The sequence below is a fragment of the Cnephaeus nilssonii genome (genome assembly GCF_951640355.1).
Source record: "Cnephaeus nilssonii genome assembly, chromosome: 9".
Taxonomy (NCBI): domain Eukaryota; kingdom Metazoa; phylum Chordata; class Mammalia; order Chiroptera; family Vespertilionidae; genus Cnephaeus; species Cnephaeus nilssonii.
The window spans coordinates 46,419,713-46,441,464 of record NC_137080.1 but is presented as its reverse complement, the minus strand read 5'-3'; the positions used below and the strand labels follow the sequence as shown (position 1 = coordinate 46,441,464).

At 39.3% G+C, this 21,752-nt stretch overlaps 1 protein-coding gene across 1 annotated transcript in view; it reads left to right on the top strand.

Annotated features, from left to right (window-relative positions):
- Positions 1–21,752, top strand: part of KLHL32 (kelch like family member 32) — a 164,632-nt gene that overhangs the window by 117,455 nt on the left and 25,425 nt on the right. Inside the window, exon 7 of the mRNA XM_079780026.1 lies at positions 14,439–15,165. Coding sequence (XP_079636152.1) covers positions 14,439–15,165 — 727 coding nt within the window. The remainder of the gene's footprint in view (positions 1–14,438; positions 15,166–21,752) is intronic.

Sequence of the window (21,752 nt, the reverse complement as noted above, 5' to 3'; positions counted from 1 at the left end):
TGTTTAATGGGCGCTTGCTGGCTACACTGAGGTAAATGAGAACGTGCAGTCTTGGATATTGCACGGATATAGTTTGGCTGTCAATCATTGTCATTTGGAGTTTGTGCCTCACACTCCGGAAATCACATTTTATTTTTTCCTTGGGATTTAATTTATTCTGTGCCCCGAGGAAGTTCTTTCACTCGGTGACCTTCACAGCAGCTTTCTCTGCCTTTTTTTTTTTTTTTTTCCTTTTGGCTTTTTTTCAAATGGAGCTCAAAGGCACAACACATCTAGAAGAGCATTTTTCTTTCATTTTCACTTAAAAATGGAAACTTTAAAAATCCATCCTTATCACTGCCTTCCAATAGAGCAAATGTTTCCATTCCGATGGTGCAGTGGGGAAGCAGAAACGCCAGGGTGCTTTGGCCAGTGTGCTCAGGCAGCAGCTCACACCGTCGTTCTGCAGTTTCTCACACTACCCAGCAAGCGCAGTCAGTTCCAAATGGGCACACAGGGAAGCGAAGGCCCCGTTCTCCGCACAGCTGATTTTTGCATTTCTGGTTCCAAGTGCAGCATCTTACTCCTCTTCCCTCCTTCTTGGGCACTATGGCCGGGGGATGAGGCAGGGACACACATGTGTGTCTGTGAAGTATGACGGTTATTATTAAAAGTTGCAGATTTCAATTTGTACAAATCCAACACCTAATCTTGCTGCTATTTGAGGCACAGGGTAAATAAGATGAAGGCACCTAACAATGCTAGTGTTTACAATGTGCAGCTCATTACAATCCTCCTTTATGCATACCCTTTAAAAAAAGAAAAATAGAGGAAAAGGAAAACCTCTATTTCTGTCTCCAGGCTGTGCGGGGTGGTCTCACAGATTAGGCACCTGAAAGCTAGACTCATTGTTCTGCTTTTTCATGTATGTTGTCTTCATTTTCTTTTCCCCCCAGCGAACATTCAGCAGCATATTTCTATCTACCTTGGCCATTTTGTCTCACAGTCAATTGTAAAGCAGTTAAGTCTATAGATGTCAAAGTGACAGCATCCTAATGATTACAATTTTACATCAAGTGTTCTGTTTTCACATTATTTATTTTTTTGCTTTTAAAAAATGCTACTTGTTTTTGAATGGTCAAGAGAGGCATGAAGCGATAATTTAGTCTCACCTGAAGAGGCTCCAAAAATGAGTTAAGTCATGGAATCCAGTTACTGTTTTTATGCAACCACAGTGCTGTTTCATAAGCCACAGTGATGTTTAAAATGTGTACTTAAAAATAAATGGTGATGGAAGGAGACTTGAGTTTAGGTGGCAAACACACAATACAATATGCAGATGATGTATTATAGAATTGTATACATGAAACCTATATAATTTTATTAACCAATGTCACCCAATAAATTCAATAAGAATAAATACATAAATGATAAAAATTAAGAAAGAAAAAGAAAGAAATGACAATAGGATTGTGCTATAATCTCACCCAATTCTTCACCACACCAGACCAAGAATGTTTATTTTTGTCTAGCTGCATGAACAGCATGGATAAAATAGCCCTCAGGAATACTTAGTAAAGTTATTGATTAGTTATGTCTTGTTTTGTTTAAGTATTGGGAGTAAAAAGTAATTAGGAGAGAAACGTGTCAGTCAACTCGATCAGTATTGTTTTTTGGGTATTTAGAAAGTAGTGTGAATTTTCATTTTAATATTAACAATGTCTTATATATGACAATGAGTGATTTTATTTTATAGATTTAGTATGCTTGCAAATTAATGGTACTCAAGCAAGGACTGCTTTTTCTTAAAGGAAATACAACTATTATTTCAAGTTGTTTTTAGTATAAGCCTAGATTCCTGCCTTCCCCCAATCTGTTCTACCCTTTATATCTAACTGTGGAAACCTAACGTCCAGAATGAAGGACTTTCTTATGTCCTCTCAAGTCCTCCACCTCACAGCCACCTCGGTGCTCTCACCTGATGCTCTCACCGAGGCTGTATCCCTCAGCAGTGATGCCCCCCCAGAAGGCCCCACACTTCGCCTCCTGGCATGTGCTGGCCTTTCTGCTCCCAGGGCTGGAGCTGGTCAGTGGGTCCAGTTTCGGTTTCCTTTTCAATCCTCCCATCTGCCCTTTCAAATTCCCCTGGCTCTTCATACACATTGTTCCTTCTGAGCTGATAAAGATGTCTCAGATCTGTGATTTCTCCAGATTGCAGTCTCCTAATTCCCGTTTATCTGACATTCAGCAAACACTTGTGGATTTCCTCCTGGGTGCCAGGCACTGGGGCTGAAACACGATCCTTCTCTCAATATAGCCATTGGAATGGCTACTGCCTACTCCTTCCTGCATCCATTGCAGCCTCCTCTTCCCTCACGAGTCTTCCCAGATTGTCAAGCCATTGGCTGCCCTGCCCTGGGCCCTTCTGTCCACGTCTTCATCTCTTCCTTACATCACTATTATAGATCTGCTCTTTAGGCCACTCCCCCTCCCCCAAACTGATGAATAATGGTGCTGAAGAGTGTATCTTCTTTGACAAAAATGTTACTTGTGTATTATAATCTAAAGTGTTGCAAGGTGCGAATAAAGGATTCATTGTTTCCCAGTTATTTATATGATGACGAAATGAAGTTAGAGAATGCAGTGTGAAATATTCTGTTTGTTTAAACATCATAGCCAGGCTGAAATTCACATAGCGACGAAGGTTGGCATCATGTTTATGTGTATTTTCTGCAACTTACTGCGGGTGTAAGCCCTGCTCCCCAGCCCCAGCCCACCGGCTCCATCCCTCGATAGCAGGGTCTGGCCCCTGACAGGTTTTAAGTCATGTGCTTCAGTTAGCAGGCTCCCCACTCCAAGCTCTGCACTCCGGAGCTATAAATTAATGTTTAAAGTGGCCTTTGAGGATTCTTTTCTTTTTTACTTGGAGGCTGCCAACATGAAACCTTCAATGCAGCTTACTCGTAGATACTTCCTGGACCTCCAAATTAATCATCATACCCCTTGTGTGAAGAGTTCGACTTTCTCTGTGTCTGTGGCCTTGGGCAGCTGCTTGAGCCTGTGAGGTCCTTTTGGTCACTAAAAGTTTAATTTCAGGAGGGAGTATGTGTGTAGCGAACCTGCTATTGGTTCATTATTATTGAATTAGTTCATAAAGAAATAGTCAAGAGCGTGATGCTCTCAGGATGCTCCAGGGCATGTTTACAAATTAAACAGCTTTTTAAAAAAACATAACACTTATAAATGTACCAGCAATATTTAAAAGACCTATGAGGGAATTGGTAACATAGAAAGATGGGTTTAACTTGTATCTGAAAATCTGCCTACAATAGGCGGAAACTTCCAAATTTGCGGGATTTTTCTTTCCCCAATTCCATATTCCATAAGTATATTTTACAGGAATACATTAAGACCATCGAGGTCAAGAGTAAGCCTTGAGTTTTATTAACTGAATTGAATGGCAAGTAAGAATATGTATACTTATTAGAATCTTCTTTCTCATCAAGTAAGTTCCTGATACATAATAGACACTCATTAAAAATTTGAGAAATAAGTGAGTGAAAAAAACTAAAATAAAAGATTCATAGTTATATCATTTTCCCCAGAGCAACAAAACAAAATGAAAAGTAATCAACTCAGACAGTCATTATTTTCGTTTTCTTTTCTTTTTTTAATATATTTTTATTGATTTTTTACAGAGAGGAAGAGAGAGGGATAGAGAGTTAGAAACATCGATGAGAGAGAAACATCGATCAGCCGCCTCCTGCACACCCCCTACTGGGGATGTGCCCGCAACCAAGGTACACGCCCCTGACCAGAATCGAACCTGGAACCCTTGAGTCCGCAGGCCGACGCTCTATCCACTGAGCCAAACCGGTTCTGGCTATTTTCATTTTCTTAAGACAGATAGTTTTGTTTTGTGTTTTCCTTGCTACTAAGTTAAATGAGTTAAGATTTGAGGGGACTCGGACATAAATTCAAGTATTTTTAATAGGAAACTCAAGCCAAGTAAAGGAACTAAATATACACTAAGTGTTATGCAGAGATAAGTAGATTTATGTCTATGTCTCTCTTTTCATTCATTCATTCATTCATTCATTCCTTTATTCATGCTTCCCTGACTTCGGATTTAACAAAGCTGCAGACCTTAAATTATTGAATTCATTTGTATGAAAATAGCTCATCATAAGGGCAAGTTTATAATCTGCATCAGATAATCTGCCGCATTTTTATTATCACTTTATAACATGTGAAGTATTTAATACCTGTGTAGCACGTTTCTATTAACTATAGTAATCTCTCAAAATCTACATCAATATTACACTGTAATGTGCTGGCTTTATCATGAATTCAAAAGGGTAATTGAATTGAGGATTAGCTCCATCTCTTGGTGGTATGTTGTAATTATATTAATTCTGTATGTTGTCTAAATGTCATATTTTACCAAACACTTTGACATGGTATTCAGTCTTGTGACATAACTAATATCATCCTTGCTTTACAGATGATGAAACAGCAAGTTGTTTGTCTTTTTCATAACTGCTCAAACACATAAAGTTGCAGAAACAGATCTTTTGACATCAGATCCTGCCTCATTTTCACTGTGTCACATTCACCTTCATGGGCATGTACCAATTAGTGGTAGGAAAAAGCATCAGGATGCCCATGGCCATTTTGGCTGACTTCTCCCTGATAATGCATCCTCATTGCATGAAGTAGCTGAGGAATTAATGCAAAATTATGTAAGCCATGTGGGATCAATTTAGTTCCTGTTTCAAATGGGATTGTCTTCTATTGTCTTCAAGCTGGTTTTCTCTCATTTTCCAGTGTTGTTCTAATCTGAGCTTCATATCTCCCTGACCACATGTTAAGGCCCTTTTACATCCAGAAGAACATCATATATAAATATGGTAGACACTAACATTTTACTGAGAAGTCTCATGTCTTTAGTCCAGCATCAAGTAATACTCTGACGCCATCAGTGATTAGATGGATAAGTGTTATCTTTTGGCTCAGAAATTATTATCAGGCCATTGGAGGGCAAGTATAGGAAGTTATTTCTTTTTTTGAAAAAAAGATTTCCATTGATTTTTAGAGATATAAGAAGGGAGAGGGAGAGAGAGAAACATCAATGTGAAAATGAAACATTGATTGGCTGCTTACCGCAAGCACCCCCCCACACACACACACCACCAGGGGGATCAAGTCCAAAATTCTGGCATGTGACCTGACCAGGAATCAAAACGGCCTTCTTTCAGTGCATGGGCCAATGCACAACCAACTGAACCACCCGGCCAGGGTGGAAGTTATTTCTAATTGTTCCTGTATTCTGCTCAAGTATGAGGAGAGCAATAACGGGTTTAATTTTCCCTGCAACATCGCTGGCATAGGTGGCACAGGTGGTTGCCTTTCTTGTCCAATGGAATATTTTTTCTATCTAAAAAGCTTTGTAGATACTATTATGGGAATTGCATATTTAAATAAAGGTGATCCTGAGGTAAAAATTTATATGAGTAGTTTAAAAAATATTTGCATTCATATATAAAATTTTATTCTGGGATTCTAAGTAGATAGTACCTTGAAGCAGTTGCTGTACAAATGTAAAATGTGTCCTTTGACTGGAGTGATTTTAGCTACTCAGTGCAGTGATGTGATCTGAACAGAGTTGTTCCAGGGAGGAAAAGACTAGGTGTAACTAGGATGTGCACACACACATGCCTGCATTTCTGGTGAGTACAGAATTATAGACCAAAACATCATTTCATTTTCTGAAAAGAGATTTACAAAAACTATGCTGTGGATTTGTAGAATACAGTTTTGAGCTCTTTCCCCCAATGTTACCCTGTATAAACCTGGGGAATTTGAATAATACATTTATACATATTCATATTCCTCCAGGTACACTTCCTAAGTATACATAGAATGAGTTGCATTTCTTTTTTTTTTAATTTCTTTATTGATTAAGGTATTACATATGGGTCCTCATCCCCCTGTTGTCTGTGTCCATTGGTTAGGCTTATATGCATGCATACAAGTCCTTTGGTTGATCTCTCCCCCTTACCCCACCCTCCCCTACCTTCCCTCTGAGGTTTGACAGTCTGATCAATGCTTCCCTGTCTCTGAATCTGTTTTTGTTCATCAGTTTATGTTGTTCATTATTTCCCATAGATGAGTGAGATCATGTGATATTTATCTTTCTCTGACTGACTTATTTCCCTTAGCATAATGCTCTCCAGTTCCATCCATGCTGTTGCAAATGGTAGGAATTCCTTCTTTTTTACCGCAGCATAGTATTCCATTGTGTAGATGTACCACAGTTTTTTAATCCACTCATCTGCTGATGGGCACTTAGGCTGTTTCCAAATCTTAGCTAAGGTAAATTGTGCTGACAAATCATAAAGAGAAATATAATTAAAAAAACACAAATAGAAATAGACCTATCATTGACCAACTGGACATTTAGAGCTCACATGAGATTGTCACCTGAGCCCTCAGGCCAGATTTGTACTGTGGAATAGAAAATAAGAAAAAGAGTAGAATAGAAAATAAGAAAAAGGGTAGAAAACAATACTGATTGTAGGTTCAAATCCCAAATGCTTGGGTAAATAATGTGAAAATAAGAGTCCTGCAAACTCAGATTTAAATTGTGAAGTAAACACACAATTAAAAACACTATATATCAGAGGGAAGGTGGGGGTGGCTGAGTAGGAAGAGATTAACCAAAGAATTTGTATGCATATATGCATGACCCATAGACACAGACAATAGTGTGGTGAAGGCCTGGGGGGTGGTGAGGGTGGGCCAGCAGGAGTCAAGGGTAGGGAAGGAACATATGTAATACTTTCAACAATAAAGATAAAAAAACACTCTAAAAAATTTTAAAAAAACACTATGCTGTGGAAATGTGCATGGGATACTAGACACATTGATTAATTTTGGTTGCTTCTCCCATTAATAAGAAATTTGGAGGATTCTACTTTAAAATATTACTTTTTTGGTGGGTCCATAGGTGCCATATATCCTATAGGTTGAAGAAACTTTCTCATCAACTCACTCATTTTACTGATGAGAAGCGAAGTGACTGGTCAATGTCAGCCATGTACTCATGCTGCTTTTTGTATTGACTTTTCAGAAATCAGTTTAAATTGGTGGCCAATTCTCATAGGTAGACAGGACATTACAGTACACTAACCTCATCTCTTTTCCTATATTTTCTCTTCATCTTGATATACAATGTACCTTTTAAAAATTCTCTTTTGTTATAAGACTAAATCCAAGGACAACCCAGGTCACTTTTTATTTGTCCTCCTAAATACCTGGAGTTTAAATGTAGCAGGCCTCACGGTAGTTATTGTGATTCCTCCAGTCCTATGTGTTTGTCCCGGTCGATGGGAAGGAGACACCCTTGGCTGCTTTCAATGCTCTGCAGTATGCATTTAAAAAATATGAATAAAGATGATTATTAGGCAAATATTTTATTCTTTCAATTCTTAATTAAAATTATTTCATACAAAAAAGTTGCAGTAATAAAAAAGTACAGAGAAACCATATAATTTTCATATTACCTTATTTGCTTTATCGTATGTCCTCTCTCTCTAGATATTTATTTATATATCTATAGGTAGGTAGGTAGATAGATAGATAGATAGATAGATAGATAGATAGATAGTAGATATATATAGTAGGAGCATATATACAGGATATAGTATTGATATATATAGTAGCAGAGAGAGAGAGAAGGGGAGGGCACTGTTTTCTGAGCCATTTGAGAATAAGTTGTATACATCAAGTTTTGTTTTGTTTTTAGATCTCTAAAAAACACCTCATAACTGCTCCTCTTCATGGAAATCTGTAGTAAATCACGAAGGATTTATATAATCTGAAGAGAAACCAGAGTATTATCAGGCACACATTTTATTCTGAAGATAAAAATAAGAACATTTGTCTGTCTCCCAACTTTATAAAGTTTTAAATGAACAATGAAAGAACATATGTTATTATCATATCTGCTAAGCTGAACATTCTTTTAAAAATCTGTCAGGTCGTTTTTTCTGATAGAACATGAACCCGGGGCCTCATCAGATTTGATTCTACTGAAATGTATTTCTTAGAGAAAAAACAGCCTAGGTGTCTGACATAAGTCTGTAGTCAGCTATAATGGTTAATGTGCAACCTCCCTTCAAAAATCTGTTTTACAAGCAGAATGTTGACACGATTTTAATTATAGCACTCAAGTGAGCACTGATATAATTTTTAATATTCCTCCATGGTAACGTTTCCATTGTTCTGGTGGAGGAAAATGCTCTGGTCCCGAGTCCCTAGTTTCTGGTGCTTTTGGATTTTATAGGTATGTTGTCTTTTTGAGAATGTTGTCTTTTTGAACAGAAATTTTTCATTTGGTCACAAAGAAGAGAATATGACTATAAAATTTGGTGCATTTATTTATTAATTTGAATTGTTCTCTCTATGGCAGTCATGATTCTGGTTTAATATGTCACTATCTGGACCTTGCATGACTCACCTTAAAGAGATGAGCTTCTATGTAGTTTAACCTCTGCTCACTGGCTCTTGGGGAACTTTTCACATTCATCATCTGAAGAAGCTGTGTGATAATAAAATGGTATATTGCTAAAGTTTTATGCTTCTGTTTATTAGAATTTAAGGCATTATAAAAATAATCTATAAAATAGTCAATGCAACTTCCCTTGGAGGGCGTACATTAGAAGATGGAGAGTATGCTTGCTATCCTTTAGAAACAAAAAAAAATCCTGTCTAGGCATTGTCCCTCATTCTATTAAAGTGCACTTCTGTGGCTTCCCACTCCTTGTAGCCCAAGAGTTCTTTGACATGCCTGACACTTTGGTGGAGGTTCGGGAATGCCAGGTCTCTGTTGGTTTGCTCTTGTGCCCTTCCTTTATCCCTTTCTGAAATTGTGGAATGCATGCTGCCTTATGGGCACCGAGGGGAGACTGGTGCCCTGGTGTATCTCAGTGGCATGACAGGACTGGCAAGGATATAGCCATGTGTGCTCCTGCCACAGGGAGGGCTCAGTGTGCCCCTACAGCAAAGCTGTCTGCAACCAAGTTTTAAGTAGGAAAACGATTACAGCTACCCCTGGCTGAGAAGCGGAATAAGGCTGTGGGCAAAAATACCAGTCTTTGCTTATTCAGCTCTGGCTGAGAAGTTCTGTGAAATAGTTATTGCTTTCAGACAATGCTGTGAGCACTTTATCTTTTGTTAGTGTTGGTTAAAAAGATCTGATCACTCATCTGATGAGAACTGCTTTGGTAAAGGGCATTTACAGACACAGTTGATACTTGTACATTGTGGGGCTTAGGGGCGCTGACCTCCCATGCAGTTGAAAATCCACATATAACTTTTGACGCCCCATAACTTACTTACAGTTTTTCCTTAATGCCCATGGGGGATTGGTTCCAGGTACCCCCAAGGATACCAAAATCTACAAATGCTCATGTCCCTTACATGAAATGGCATTGAACAATGCATACAATCGGCCCTCCACATCCATGGATTCCCAACCGTGGATCAAAAAGCCCTGTCTTGAGATGCTTGAACCAAATGTACTCTAAAGTTTCTTCTTGCCCTAGTATCTTATTATTTATTTGAGGGCTTAAAAGACTCCAGTGGTTATTGCATTGCCAAGAATCTCAAAGAGAGGTGGCAGCACCAACTACCTGAGGGAGTAAAACAAGAATTGTGTGTACACCGTATGCCGCCATGTGGAGTTGAGAGCTTATGAGGGCTTTATATAGGGAAGCTACAAAGATGGGATGATAAATTAGGAAACTGATGCCTGTGATAGATAAATAAAAATATATAAGAATCGACATTATTTGTTCAAGAGAAATATGAGAAGTAGCCTGAGAATATCCCAGGAATTTTCAGTGTATGCAACAAGTATTTATAGCCAACTACGTACCAGCCCCTGTTCTCAGTGAAGACCTGAGGATGAGATGAGTTAACGCACAAATAAGCTGTAGCAAATGCTTCCTCAGGGAGCAGCAGTTCTCCACTAGGATAAGATAAACTAGATTGGGTCAGGCAGGGTGCTCGGGTGATGCCCCGTGGTCCTGGGAGGTGACAGTGCCCTGTGTTTCAGATGGTTAAGGAAACATCTTGCCTAATGGTCATCTTTCCTAAGTACTCTTTAATGTGTCCTCCCAGACTGAATCCTTTATTTATTTCCCGTTCTGGCTGGCTTTGTCACCAAAAAGTGGGAGATAAGACTTGGCACTGAATGCTCCATTTCCCTCCCAGTCAATATATGCTAGAGTTTAGGGTAATGGGGATGTCATCATACCAGAATAAGTAAGATAGAATAGGATTTCAACCTTCCCTGAGAACATAACCCTCAAAATACACTACAAAGCGAACTGTGTCTTTGGATTCTATGATGCCCCAATGATGAATCAGCCTTCTGCTTACGGTGGTCGCTAAACCCCTTAAACGGGCTCCAGCATTCCCTCCGCCACCTTGCCTGTAATGCAGCATGGCAGGGAATAGGGAGTGCTAGGTGGGGTTCACAGGGGAGAAGTGATTTTGACGTAGCCCATTGTTTTAAATTTTTTGACAGTGCTTTCATTACTTGGATAAATAAGAGTTACCCATGTTTTTAGTGTTTTTTCTCTTTTACACTTGCAAAAAAGTAAAAACAGTACAATAACACTATTATATTTATTTATCTATTATCTCTGACTTGCCTTTTGCCATCAGAATCAGCTGTTGAGTTATAGACCTTAAGAGAACCAAGGTTTCAAAATACGTTGCCTTACCCATAGTAAGATCTTACCCACATCTTACTATGTAGGAAATATGCTGTCTTACCCACAATAATAAGCTATAAGTATCCTGTTTCTTTGCTAAAGCATCCTACTTAGACATCATTGATTTAAACCTTCTTAAATTGGAAACAACATACTTAATTTACTCTAATAAAGCAGCAATTTGCTATTTCATGAATGGGAGGGAAACTGTCTAAAACTTTCCTTTTCAAAGGGTGGTCTGTGGCCCAGAGCATACACATCAACTGGAGACAGTTAGAAATGCAGACTCTTGATCTCCTCCCCCCCACCTATTGAATTAGAATCTGCATTTTGACCAGAAACCCCAGGTAATTCTTGCACATTTTAGGTGTGAGAAGCACTGGATTTAAATCTATATATATATATAAAAGCCTAAGTGACCGGCTGACTGGCCAACTAGCTGACCGGCCGGTAGCTATGATGTGCACTGACCACCAGGGGGCAGATGCTCAACACAGGAGATGCCGAGCGACAGCAACTTTGCAGAGTGCCCTCTTGCACCCCGGGACCCCTCAGGGGATGTTGGACTGCTGGTTTTGGCCTGATCCCCACAGGCCAGGTCCAGGGACCCCACCAGTGCAGGAATCCGGGCACCAGGCCTCTAGTTTATAAATAAAACTATGTCCAGGTGAGATTGTTTTGAAGCTGGGGGCAGAATAGTTCATTGTAATTCATATTTACCTTTGATCTGGAGAAAAGATAAACCCAAGTATGAATGACTTGTGTAGACTGAAAGTATTTAAAAATGATAGAGTGTGAAAATTATACAAAATCTGTGAGAAGTTAGAAAGATTGGCAAGAAATAAGATTCAAGGTTATCCCAGAAAATGCAAACTAAATGTATGTGAACAAAGTATTCTATTAATATACAGTAATTAGGGAATTTGAGCATGGAAAGCATCTTGATACCTGTGTACATGTGACGTAGCAGTAGATAGAAAACCAGAATTTAATCAGTAATAGATAAAGGTGGACACTTTCCACTGCCAGTTTGATTCATGAGAGAGTTTCATAAGGCAGAGAGCCTAGTTGTGGCTGGTGTACTTCTTCTGACACAGTAAGTGATACTGTTTGGTAGAAAGATAAAGGTAAACCGGAGAGTATTAAGAGTGGGCTGGAAAATCAATTATGGTATAGGGAGAACTGGTTTATGAGGAAAGAGAAAAATAATTAGATGGGCAGCACTGTGCTGTAAAAAGGGACTATGGAGACATGGGGTATTTGTCTAATGTTTCTCCAGTGCTGTTTCCCGTAGCATCCACATGAAAGATGCAGAAACATTGGGGTGTAAGAAATTTGTTACGAAGCAAAGCAATATCAGCTGGAATTAGTCTGTTATATTAGGAGCAATATTAAATATTAAGTTTTAGAAAATTTAACCTGGTGCATGAGAAAATACTTTGAGTGGGATGACTTTATCACTGGCAACTTTTGAAAGCTCTGTGGGCAAAGAATAGGAAATCATTTACTAAGTTGTTGAATTATCTTCTCAGGGAAATAATTGGAACCCCATCCCTTGAAACTTCTAAAATGATGGTGGAGAAAATCCAAGATGCTGACTGTGGGAAAGTCTCCACTTCTGGCGGAGACCTTTTGATGAGTGGCCTTTTTCTTCGGCAGTCTCTTTGATTATTGCTGCTGTTACCATACACAGATTTTTTTAATGAAGTTTCTATCTTACTTAAATTAAAAATGCCAGTATCTAGACACACAGCTACAGAGTGCCACTCATCTGCCCTCCATGATGTCTGCCTCCTTGGCCTTGGCAGGTTGCCTGCACCGAGTGACATTCTCTTGCCACTTCTCCAAATTACAGAACTCATTGAAAGATGCATTTCAGTGCCTATTGAAAGCGAATTCACTTCCTACATTCTCTTCATTCAGAAAGCTAAAAAGATAATCCCAAAATATGTGTTGCCTTTTGGAGCCATTTGTCAAATGGACACAGAAACTCAGGAAGTCTGAAATCATCTAGTGCTTTGGAGAGTTTAGTGATCCTTGTTACCAGGGCAGAAAGCAAATAAAACGAAATAAAATTATTCAGTATTCTAATTCATTACTTTACTTCTTTAAAAAATTGATTTCAGAGAGGAAAGGACAGGGAGAGAGAGACAGAAACATCAATGATGAGGGAGAATATTTGATGGGCTGCCTCCTGCATGCCCCTTACTCAGGATCTAGCCTACAACCCGGGCATGTGCCCTAACTGGGAATTTAACCTTGACCTCTGATTCATAGGTTGACATGCAACCACTGAGCAACACCAGCTGGGCCATTACTTTACTTTTTCATGCTGTTCCTTCAGAGCCACATTTGTATTGCCTGGGAGATTGAGTTTAATATAGGTGCTGCACAGAATTGTTCATATCAAATATGTTGACTGGAGATATTAAATATACTTCTTTATGCTAGTGTGTGGACAAGTTTGCCAAACTTAAATATTAAGTCACATTAATTAAATTTCTTCAGGTGCTCCATAACATGAATTAGTGTTTTGTTGATGATATTTTCTAAACTGTTGTTCAGTTTTGTTATTCATGGCTTAATGCACCTACTTTAAGACATTCTCTTTATCTGTAGCCAAAAGTTCTTACAACTTTTTTTCCTGAAAGTGATCTGGGCCTAAATAAAAAGGTTTGGATTACATTGTGCTACGTTGTTCATAATACAAAGATAATCTCTTCTATATTCTGTTTCTGGGGGAAAGGCTCTAACAAATTGCCAGTATCTTACATGAGCAAATAACAACTGTCTTGAAGATGAAAACTAATTGACAAAAAAAAATTAAATTGATAGATTTCAATCTTCCTTTTTCTTCTCTTGCTTCCTGACTGATATACTAACCAAAGGGGCAGGGGAAAAAGTCCTTTTCCTTTCTAAATCATTCTACTAGTGTCATATTGATTTTCTCTCAAGTATACCCGGTGGTCTCGGATGATCACATATTTTCTTACATTACTTATATTGATACAGCACCTTGACTCCTGGGCTGACATATATTGCTTGAGCTGTGATGACACCACTCACCATTGACATTTCTTGGGGGTGGGGTGTACCAGGCCTCTTATGCATGAAATGTAAGGGGACAGGCTGTCTCACAACAGTATTTTTATTCTTTGAAAAGTGATTGCCAGGTATTGTCCGGCTGGTTTGGCTCAGTGGTTGAACATCAACCTATGAACCAGGAGATCATGTTCAATTCCCAGTCAGGGCACATGCCCGGGTTGCAGGCTCAATCCCCAGTGGAAGACAGCCAATCAGTGATTCTCCCTCATCATTGATGTTTCCATCTCTACCTTTCCTTTGTCCCTTCCTCCCTGAAATCAATAAAAATATTTTCTAAAATAAAAAAAAAAAGATTATTGTTCACTCCAAGTGATAGCTTAAGGTCCCCATCACTGTTGCTTAACATTGTTTCTAACGCCTACAACGTCTTGAGTTCTTTCATGTTCTGTTTTGTGGGGGTAGGGGGCTGCTGATGCAGGGGGGAAATTCTCAACAGGTATCAAAATATTATTTGTAAGAAAAAAAATGTTAAGTGTCTGAAAGAATACCCAGTGGCCTTTTATATGCCCTTGTTTAGGCTCTCTTTTTCACCTTTGTATTGCCCTCTCCCCTCCCCTCCCTCTGTTTCAGCTAGCCGTGAGGTGGTTGGAACACAACTGCCATTACCAGTACATGGATGAGCTCCTGCAGTATATCCGCTTTGGCCTGATGGATGTGGATACTCTCCATACAGTTGCCCTGTCCCACCCCCTCGTCCAGGCAAGTGAGACTGCAACGGCTCTTGTCAATGAGGCCCTGGAATACCACCAGAGCATCTATGCACAGCCCGTGTGGCAGACCCGCAGGACCAAACCAAGGTTCCAGTCAGACACCCTATACATCATTGGTGGGAAAAAGCGCGAGGTCTGTAAAGTCAAGGAACTTCGGTACTTCAATCCTGTTGATCAGGAGAATGCTCTCATAGCTGCCATTGCCAACTGGAGTGAGCTGGCCCCCATGCCCGTGGGAAGGAGCCACCACTGTGTGGCTGTCATGGGGGACTTCCTGTTTGTGGCAGGAGGGGAGGTGGAGCACGCCACTGGCCGGACGTGTGCTGTGAGGACCGCCTGTCGCTATGACCCCCGCAGTAATTCCTGGGCAGAGATAGCACCCATGAAAAACTGTCGGGAGCATTTTGTGCTGGGTGCCATGGATGAATACCTCTATGCGGTTGGGGGCAGAAATGAGCTGCGCCAGGTTCTGCCTACAGTTGAGAGATATTGTCCCAAGAAGAACAAGTGGACTTTTGTGCAGTCCTTTGACAGATCCCTTTCATGTCACGCTGGCTACGTGGCGGATGGTCTTCTCTGGATATCAGGTAGAAAATACCTCATATGTTGGATTTATCAAAAAACACTTCCATTGTGGGATAAATTTAAAAGTCAAGCTTTGGTGGTGTGGCCATGTGTAATTGAATGAATGAGCCAGAACTGCCATTTTGGCTAATTAACATTCATTGATTGAGTACCTACTCTATAAAGAACTATGACTTTCTGAGTGATTAGTGGAGTAAAAATTCAAGATGGAAATTAACAGACCATCACACCTCTTTTTTGACCAAACCTTCTGTTGTTTAGATTGTCAGCTTTTGATATACATGGATTGTATTGCACACCTTTGCTTTTACCTTTACTCTGGCTGCCTGACTATGAGTCTTTCATCAAAGCCAGGGCAGGCAAAATAAAAGCCCAGTAAACCCATTTTGATGGGTATAGCAATGGGTATCCAGGTAAGAGGATTGCTGTGCATTGAGGGATTGAAACTATTGGCTAAAATAATGTTTTATATTACCTATGTAGTGACTTGTGTCATCCTAGTCCTTCATTCCTAATTAGTCTTCATTCTTTCTGATCATTTAGGAGGCACTATTATTTTAGTTTCCTTTTTTCATCATTTTTTTGAAAGCCTTTTGATTATGAAAAAAATAGAGAGGCTAGTATAATGAACTTCATGTACCCATAACCCTAGCTCCAGCAATTATTCACTGGCTTCCACTCTTGTTTCATCCACACCCACATACTTCTTCAAACTCCCCAGGGCTGCCTTTTCACTTGTGCAGAAGGAGTCTGCGGGGCATAAGTATTAACATCCCATTATCAACCTGTGTTTCCAGTTCTATTATTGAAAAGACCTAAAATGTTCTCCCTTTGAAATGTTTGCCTATTGGGGAAGAAAGTTGTATCTTCTCTTAGTTGGAGGATACTCAAGCACTTAAGCCCTGACTTGATGTTAAACAACTCAAATAGAACTTGTTGAATTTCTATGTCAAGGTCAAAGAGGAAAATCAAATACTGTAAGTCCTCAATAAATGACATCAATAGGGTCTGTGACTTTAAGCAAAATGACATATAAGGAAACCTATTTTACCATAGGTGACTGATATAAACAAGAGTTAAGTTCCTATGGCATCTCATCAACATTCTAACAAAATGACATTGAACGAAATGATGTTATTTGAGGACCTGCTGTACTAAGAGTAATTCTGAGATGTTTGCAGGTAGAAGAAACACTCATTTTTAAGTACACCTGTGAATGCTTCTCAGCTTCCTTCAACAATCTTCCCTAGTTGTTTAACATCTGCTCTGACAGCATTCGCCCTTGCATTTAAACTAAATTTGGACTCTGCCCATTTTCCTTCCGCTGTCTTCAGTAACTAAGGAGAAAGCCACAGTCTTGCATTTCATGGGTAATGCCTCAGTTATTTTCGATTTACCAATTTTCTTTGAAGAACCTAGCTCATGTCAGGGCTTAAGTGCTTGGTAATAAATGAATGAAGCTGAGATTATGACTAAAGAAGAGGATAATGAGGTGGACCCAATAATTACCGCTCCCATATACCAAATAAACATTAGATATAAGTGTACATGTTAGTATATATAGATATATTTCAATAAAACCCTCATCTGGTGATTTGTTCCTTTCTCTTTAAGTATAAATAGTTAAGAAAATAACTACCAGGGCTATAACCCTTTGCTGAAGAAACTTCAAAGTTGGCTATAAATAAGTCTTTGGTATAGAAAGAACAGATCCCTATTTGACTTGGATAACAAAACAATGATGAATTTATGAACTTAATGTAATTTATATTTTCTTCCAATTTATATTCCTTCCATTGACTCATTTAGTTTTCATATGTTGTTAATGTACTGCATTCCTACATTAACATCCTGTGAATTTTGCATGAATTTCTCACAAATAGTTTTATAAATATTCTTTTTTTTTTTTTTACTACAAAACTAGCTTTTTAAAAAAATGCTGGAGTTTTCCTTACATAGTCTTAAGGATATAACTACTTAGTACTTTCTTTAGTGAAGCCTTAAAAAGGCACTGAAGCTTACCTTAGACAGGCTAGATCTATCACCTGGTATCAAGCCGACTTCTACTTCAATATGAGTACATACGTTTCCTTTTCCATTTTATTAAATGCATCAACTTATTACAGACCTTATTGCTATATCACTTTGTTTTTCCCTACTATAAAAATAAATACATTTTCTTTGTTCTTTTTTTTTTTTACACTAATGTATGCTGCCTGTGTTAACCATACTTAATGAAAACAATCACAATTTTCTCAGGTTTGTTTCTCCCTACTGTGTACTTGAGATGAAAAACCCACTTCCCTGTGTATAGTGCAGTACTTTTAATTGGAAAGAGGAGGAAATCACCAGTGACATTTCTAATACCTTAAGTTGGCTGCCTCTTTTCTCAAGCCCAGCTTATAATAAATTGTGAATCTAACCATGGATAGGGAGGGCGGGCAACAAGATTTGCTAATGGGCCCCTTTTTAAAAAGACAGATATATTTCACCCTGACTATCACTGATTTCGAAGGGTTACCCTGATTTATTGGAGCAGATGAAACTATTTGAGGCTATTCCTTATCCTTTACTAAATAATCAGTTATTTCCAATTTAATTGATGGGGGATTGGGTCATTGACATTCTTCTGGCATTTTGAAAGCTTTGCCTGAGGTAGAGGTAGTAAGGATTATAGAATGTGGATTTAGGCCTTATTTTTGTGCCAGAGAACACAAAATGAATGTTCTTCGGAGACTCATAATTTTCAGTGTGCCCTATTTCTCCTCAAACCCCCTTCCCTTCCTCTGTTCGTTTTGGGGTCAGGACACCTTGAACACCTTTTCATGGTTTTTAAAGTGAGACAAGGAGAGATGAATTCAGAAAATCAGGCTGTATGGATATGCCCATTAGCATTCGATTTAGGATATTAGAGATAGTCATATTTTACAGGCTCCTATAGTATTTGACATTATGACCCAATTCACAAATGCTGCACATCATTTCTACTTGAAATTCACAATACCGAAATAAAATAAGAATTAAATATCCTCCAGTTGTGCTTTGAAAAGTCTGCTCTCCATTGTAAGGTATCGCCTATGAAGTACTAAAAAGATCCTTTTGTGTGTGTATGTGAGTGAAAGTTAATCCTGAATTCATCTTGCAGAACAACTTACCTTTTCATTTTTGTCAAAAAGCATCAGGATAATGGGAAGCTAATGACAAAATCAGTGCTTTAAAACTATAAAAATAAGACAAAGGCTCCTGCATTTACCCAAATGCAATGTTCAGTGCTTTCTTGTACCTTTGGTGAATGCTGCATTCTTATTAAGTCTAATGCTGGCTCATAGATAAATAAAACTAATTCAGCAAACATACTTCTGGCCCTTTAGGAGCTGACAGTCAAAGGTTTTTGCAGATATTTCATTAATGAGAGAACAGTTGTTAAAGCTTTAACTCTCTAGAACATATGTGTAGTTTTATTTTGATTAAATTTAGATGAAGCTTGCATTGCCCCATTTTAAATAACTTTAAGTTATTCAAACCTACTAAAGGGGCTTTGGCTTTTCTAGTATTCATTAAAATTAGAACAATGTAAATTTTCATTAACATTATTTTAACACCATAGCTTTAGCCTTAGTCTATCTGTGCAAATACTGTGCTTGCATCTAAAAAATTATATACGAAATATTGGGAACTAACAGATGGCATGGCAGAGGCTGGATTGTGGTGCACTGAGGTCACAGACTAGGGTCACACACATGAAACTTGCTCCACTTCTTACCAATCAGGAGATGCTGAGCAAGGTTCCTAGGCTCATTAAGTCTTTTTTGGGCTAGGAGTGAAGGGGCAAAGGAGAGGAAGACAGAGGTCTTATGCTGGGGCTCTTGGTATAGCAGAGGGAACAGACTTTTAAAAGATAATTATAGTATAGCATATGCTCTATGTGAGGGTAGAAGTCTTTCGTAGGTACAGAAATAGTGCAAAGCAGGGAGGAATTAGTGCAAAGGGCATGAGAGATTTCAAAAAATTTTGTAGCACCTTTCGCCTAACTAGGCCTCTGGTCCATTGGCTACTTCCTACTTACACATGGACCCTCCTGTCCTCATGCTAGGGCTTCATGGTCCAATCATTTCAATAATTCTCTTGCACCCTGGCAAGCACGGTGTTAGACAAATTCAGTGGTCCACTTTGTCTGTGTCTGTGACTGGGCAGCAAGCCCCGTGGGAGGAGCCAGTTAACAGGAGCTCCCCAAGACCTTTCTCCACTCTCCACTAGCGTCCTCACTTCCCTCAAAAACCCCTCCCCTCAGACTCAGAGAGGGGATCTTGCCTTCTGTTTCTCAGAGCAAATGTAAGCAAGGAGGTTCTCACAGCAAATGTAGTGAGATACAAAGAGATGGTGGAGAGTGTGAGGAGACAGATGGGCAAGAGATGCTCTGGAAAGGGGACAAGGGCAGAAGGATGGGAAACACTATTGAGGAGGATGCAGAGGCGGGGAACTAAGGATGTTACAGAAGGGCGGGTGAGTGGCATCCACTACTACAGGTCCAAAATATCTCCTCCGCATTTCTCAATCAGGAACTACTTGGTAATTTCAGTGAAAGCCATGTCAGGGGAGTGGAGAAGGTTGAAACTAGAATGCAATGCTAGAAATTGGAGGCTAGAATGCAGTAAAAGGAAAGTGAGGAAGTGAAAACTGCATTCTAGCTTCCACTGCATTCTAGCTTCCACTTTAGACTAAACCTCACTCCCTGTATCTGATCTCACCAGACAACTTTCTGATCATTATGCTCCCGCATAATGTGCTGTTTCTAGGTACACACATATTTCTTCTGTCCATGTGACAGCACATTTTTTTTCATTGTAAATTAATAAATAGCATTTTGGCTTTAAGAAGAAAAAAGAGGGTAGGAAGGAAAGAAAAGGAAGTAAGTTTGGCTGAGAAAAGAGAGAGTAGCCAGAGGAGGAAATCCAGGGTCAAAGGAGGGATTTTTTTTATTTATTTATTTTTTTTTAAGGATGGCAACTCGGTTTGCAAATATCTGTCCTATTTTTTGGCCGTGCTCAGCAGAGAACTGTAGAAGGCAGATCCTTGGATTCAATCATGATGGATGGTTTTTAGGCTGGGAATACCTCAAGGATACTATTGGAAGAAGGTCAGCATGCTGGGATTCCAGTTAGGTGAGTGTCAAGGGCTTAAGGTTTGCTTGAGGGAGAACCAGGTGTGGCCGAGGGAGTGAGCACAGAAGACAGAGTCTGTTTGCTGCCCCTAGAGGTGGCTCCCACAAGATGAAGTCACCTGCCTGGTGGAGGTTTGGAGCTTGATCACTTGGTCTGTCCACTTACAGGTTCCTCGTGAACTGGAATGTCCACTAAGATTAAAATCTTTGTTGCTTCATTTTAGCAAGCAGCTGCCCTGGCAGTTACTTTTTCTCCTCTTTTTTCACTGCTGCCCCAACCTTTACTACTCCCCATCTGAAAGAGATTTAAACCAAACCACTGCAATACACAGACCATGTATCATAGAATTGTACACTTGGAACCTATATAATTTTATTAGCCAGTGTCACCCCAATAAATTTTATTAAAAATAAATATAAAAAGCCCTAGTTGGTTTGGTTCAGAAGATAGAGCATGGGCCTGCAGACGGAAGGGTCCCAGGTTTGATTCCAGTCAAGGGCACATGCCCAGGTTGTGGGCTCAATCCCCAGTAAGGGACATGCAGGAGGCAGCTGATCAGTGATTCTCTCTCACCATTGATGTTTCTATCTCTCTCTCCCTCTCCCTTCCTCTCTGAAATCAATAAAAATATATATTAAAAAATAAATAATTATAAAAATAAAAATATTTTTTAAAAAAACCCACTACAGTACTGAGCTAAGATGGAAGCCAAATAATCAGATTACCTACTTTCTACAAAATAATTAACAAAGCTTACATACTCATTTGCTCCCCTGAAGAAATAGCACTTTGTTTACCCTCAGATTGCTGCTCAGAGAATGAGGCTTAAAGTAGTTAAATGATTTCTCAGATCACATAGTTAGTACTTTACAAAATTTGAATTTGTGCTTTTGGCTTCTGAAAACCATGTTTTCCCCATGAAACCACACAAACTAGTTGTTTATCACTACAACAAAGATCTCAAAACATGCCCACATGGTCAGAAGAACTTCCATATGACATGATACACTGGAGAATAGTCAAACCTGGAGAGTTGTTTAGAATCAATAATCATTTGATTATTTTGTATGGTTTAACTGACCATCTTTCACAGGACACAGAACGGAGCCACATAATATCTTCCTTTCTGTGGTTCTGTGGTTCTGTAGTTCAGTTTCTAAACCATAAATGTAACACAAAGTTAAAAAGAAATTTAGTGATAACATGGAGCTAACTCTAAACTGCATTTGGTTTAGATTAGAACATTGTTTTCTGCAAGGATTACATGTTATATACAATACTAGAGGCCCAGTGCATGAAGTTCATGCACAGGTAGGGTCCCTAAGGCCTGGCCGGCGATCAGGGCCAATCAGGTTCCCCGCCCCCTCCTTTCCTCACTCCCTCAGTACCCTGCCGCCACCGCTGGTCGCTTGCCATGTTCTTCCCCC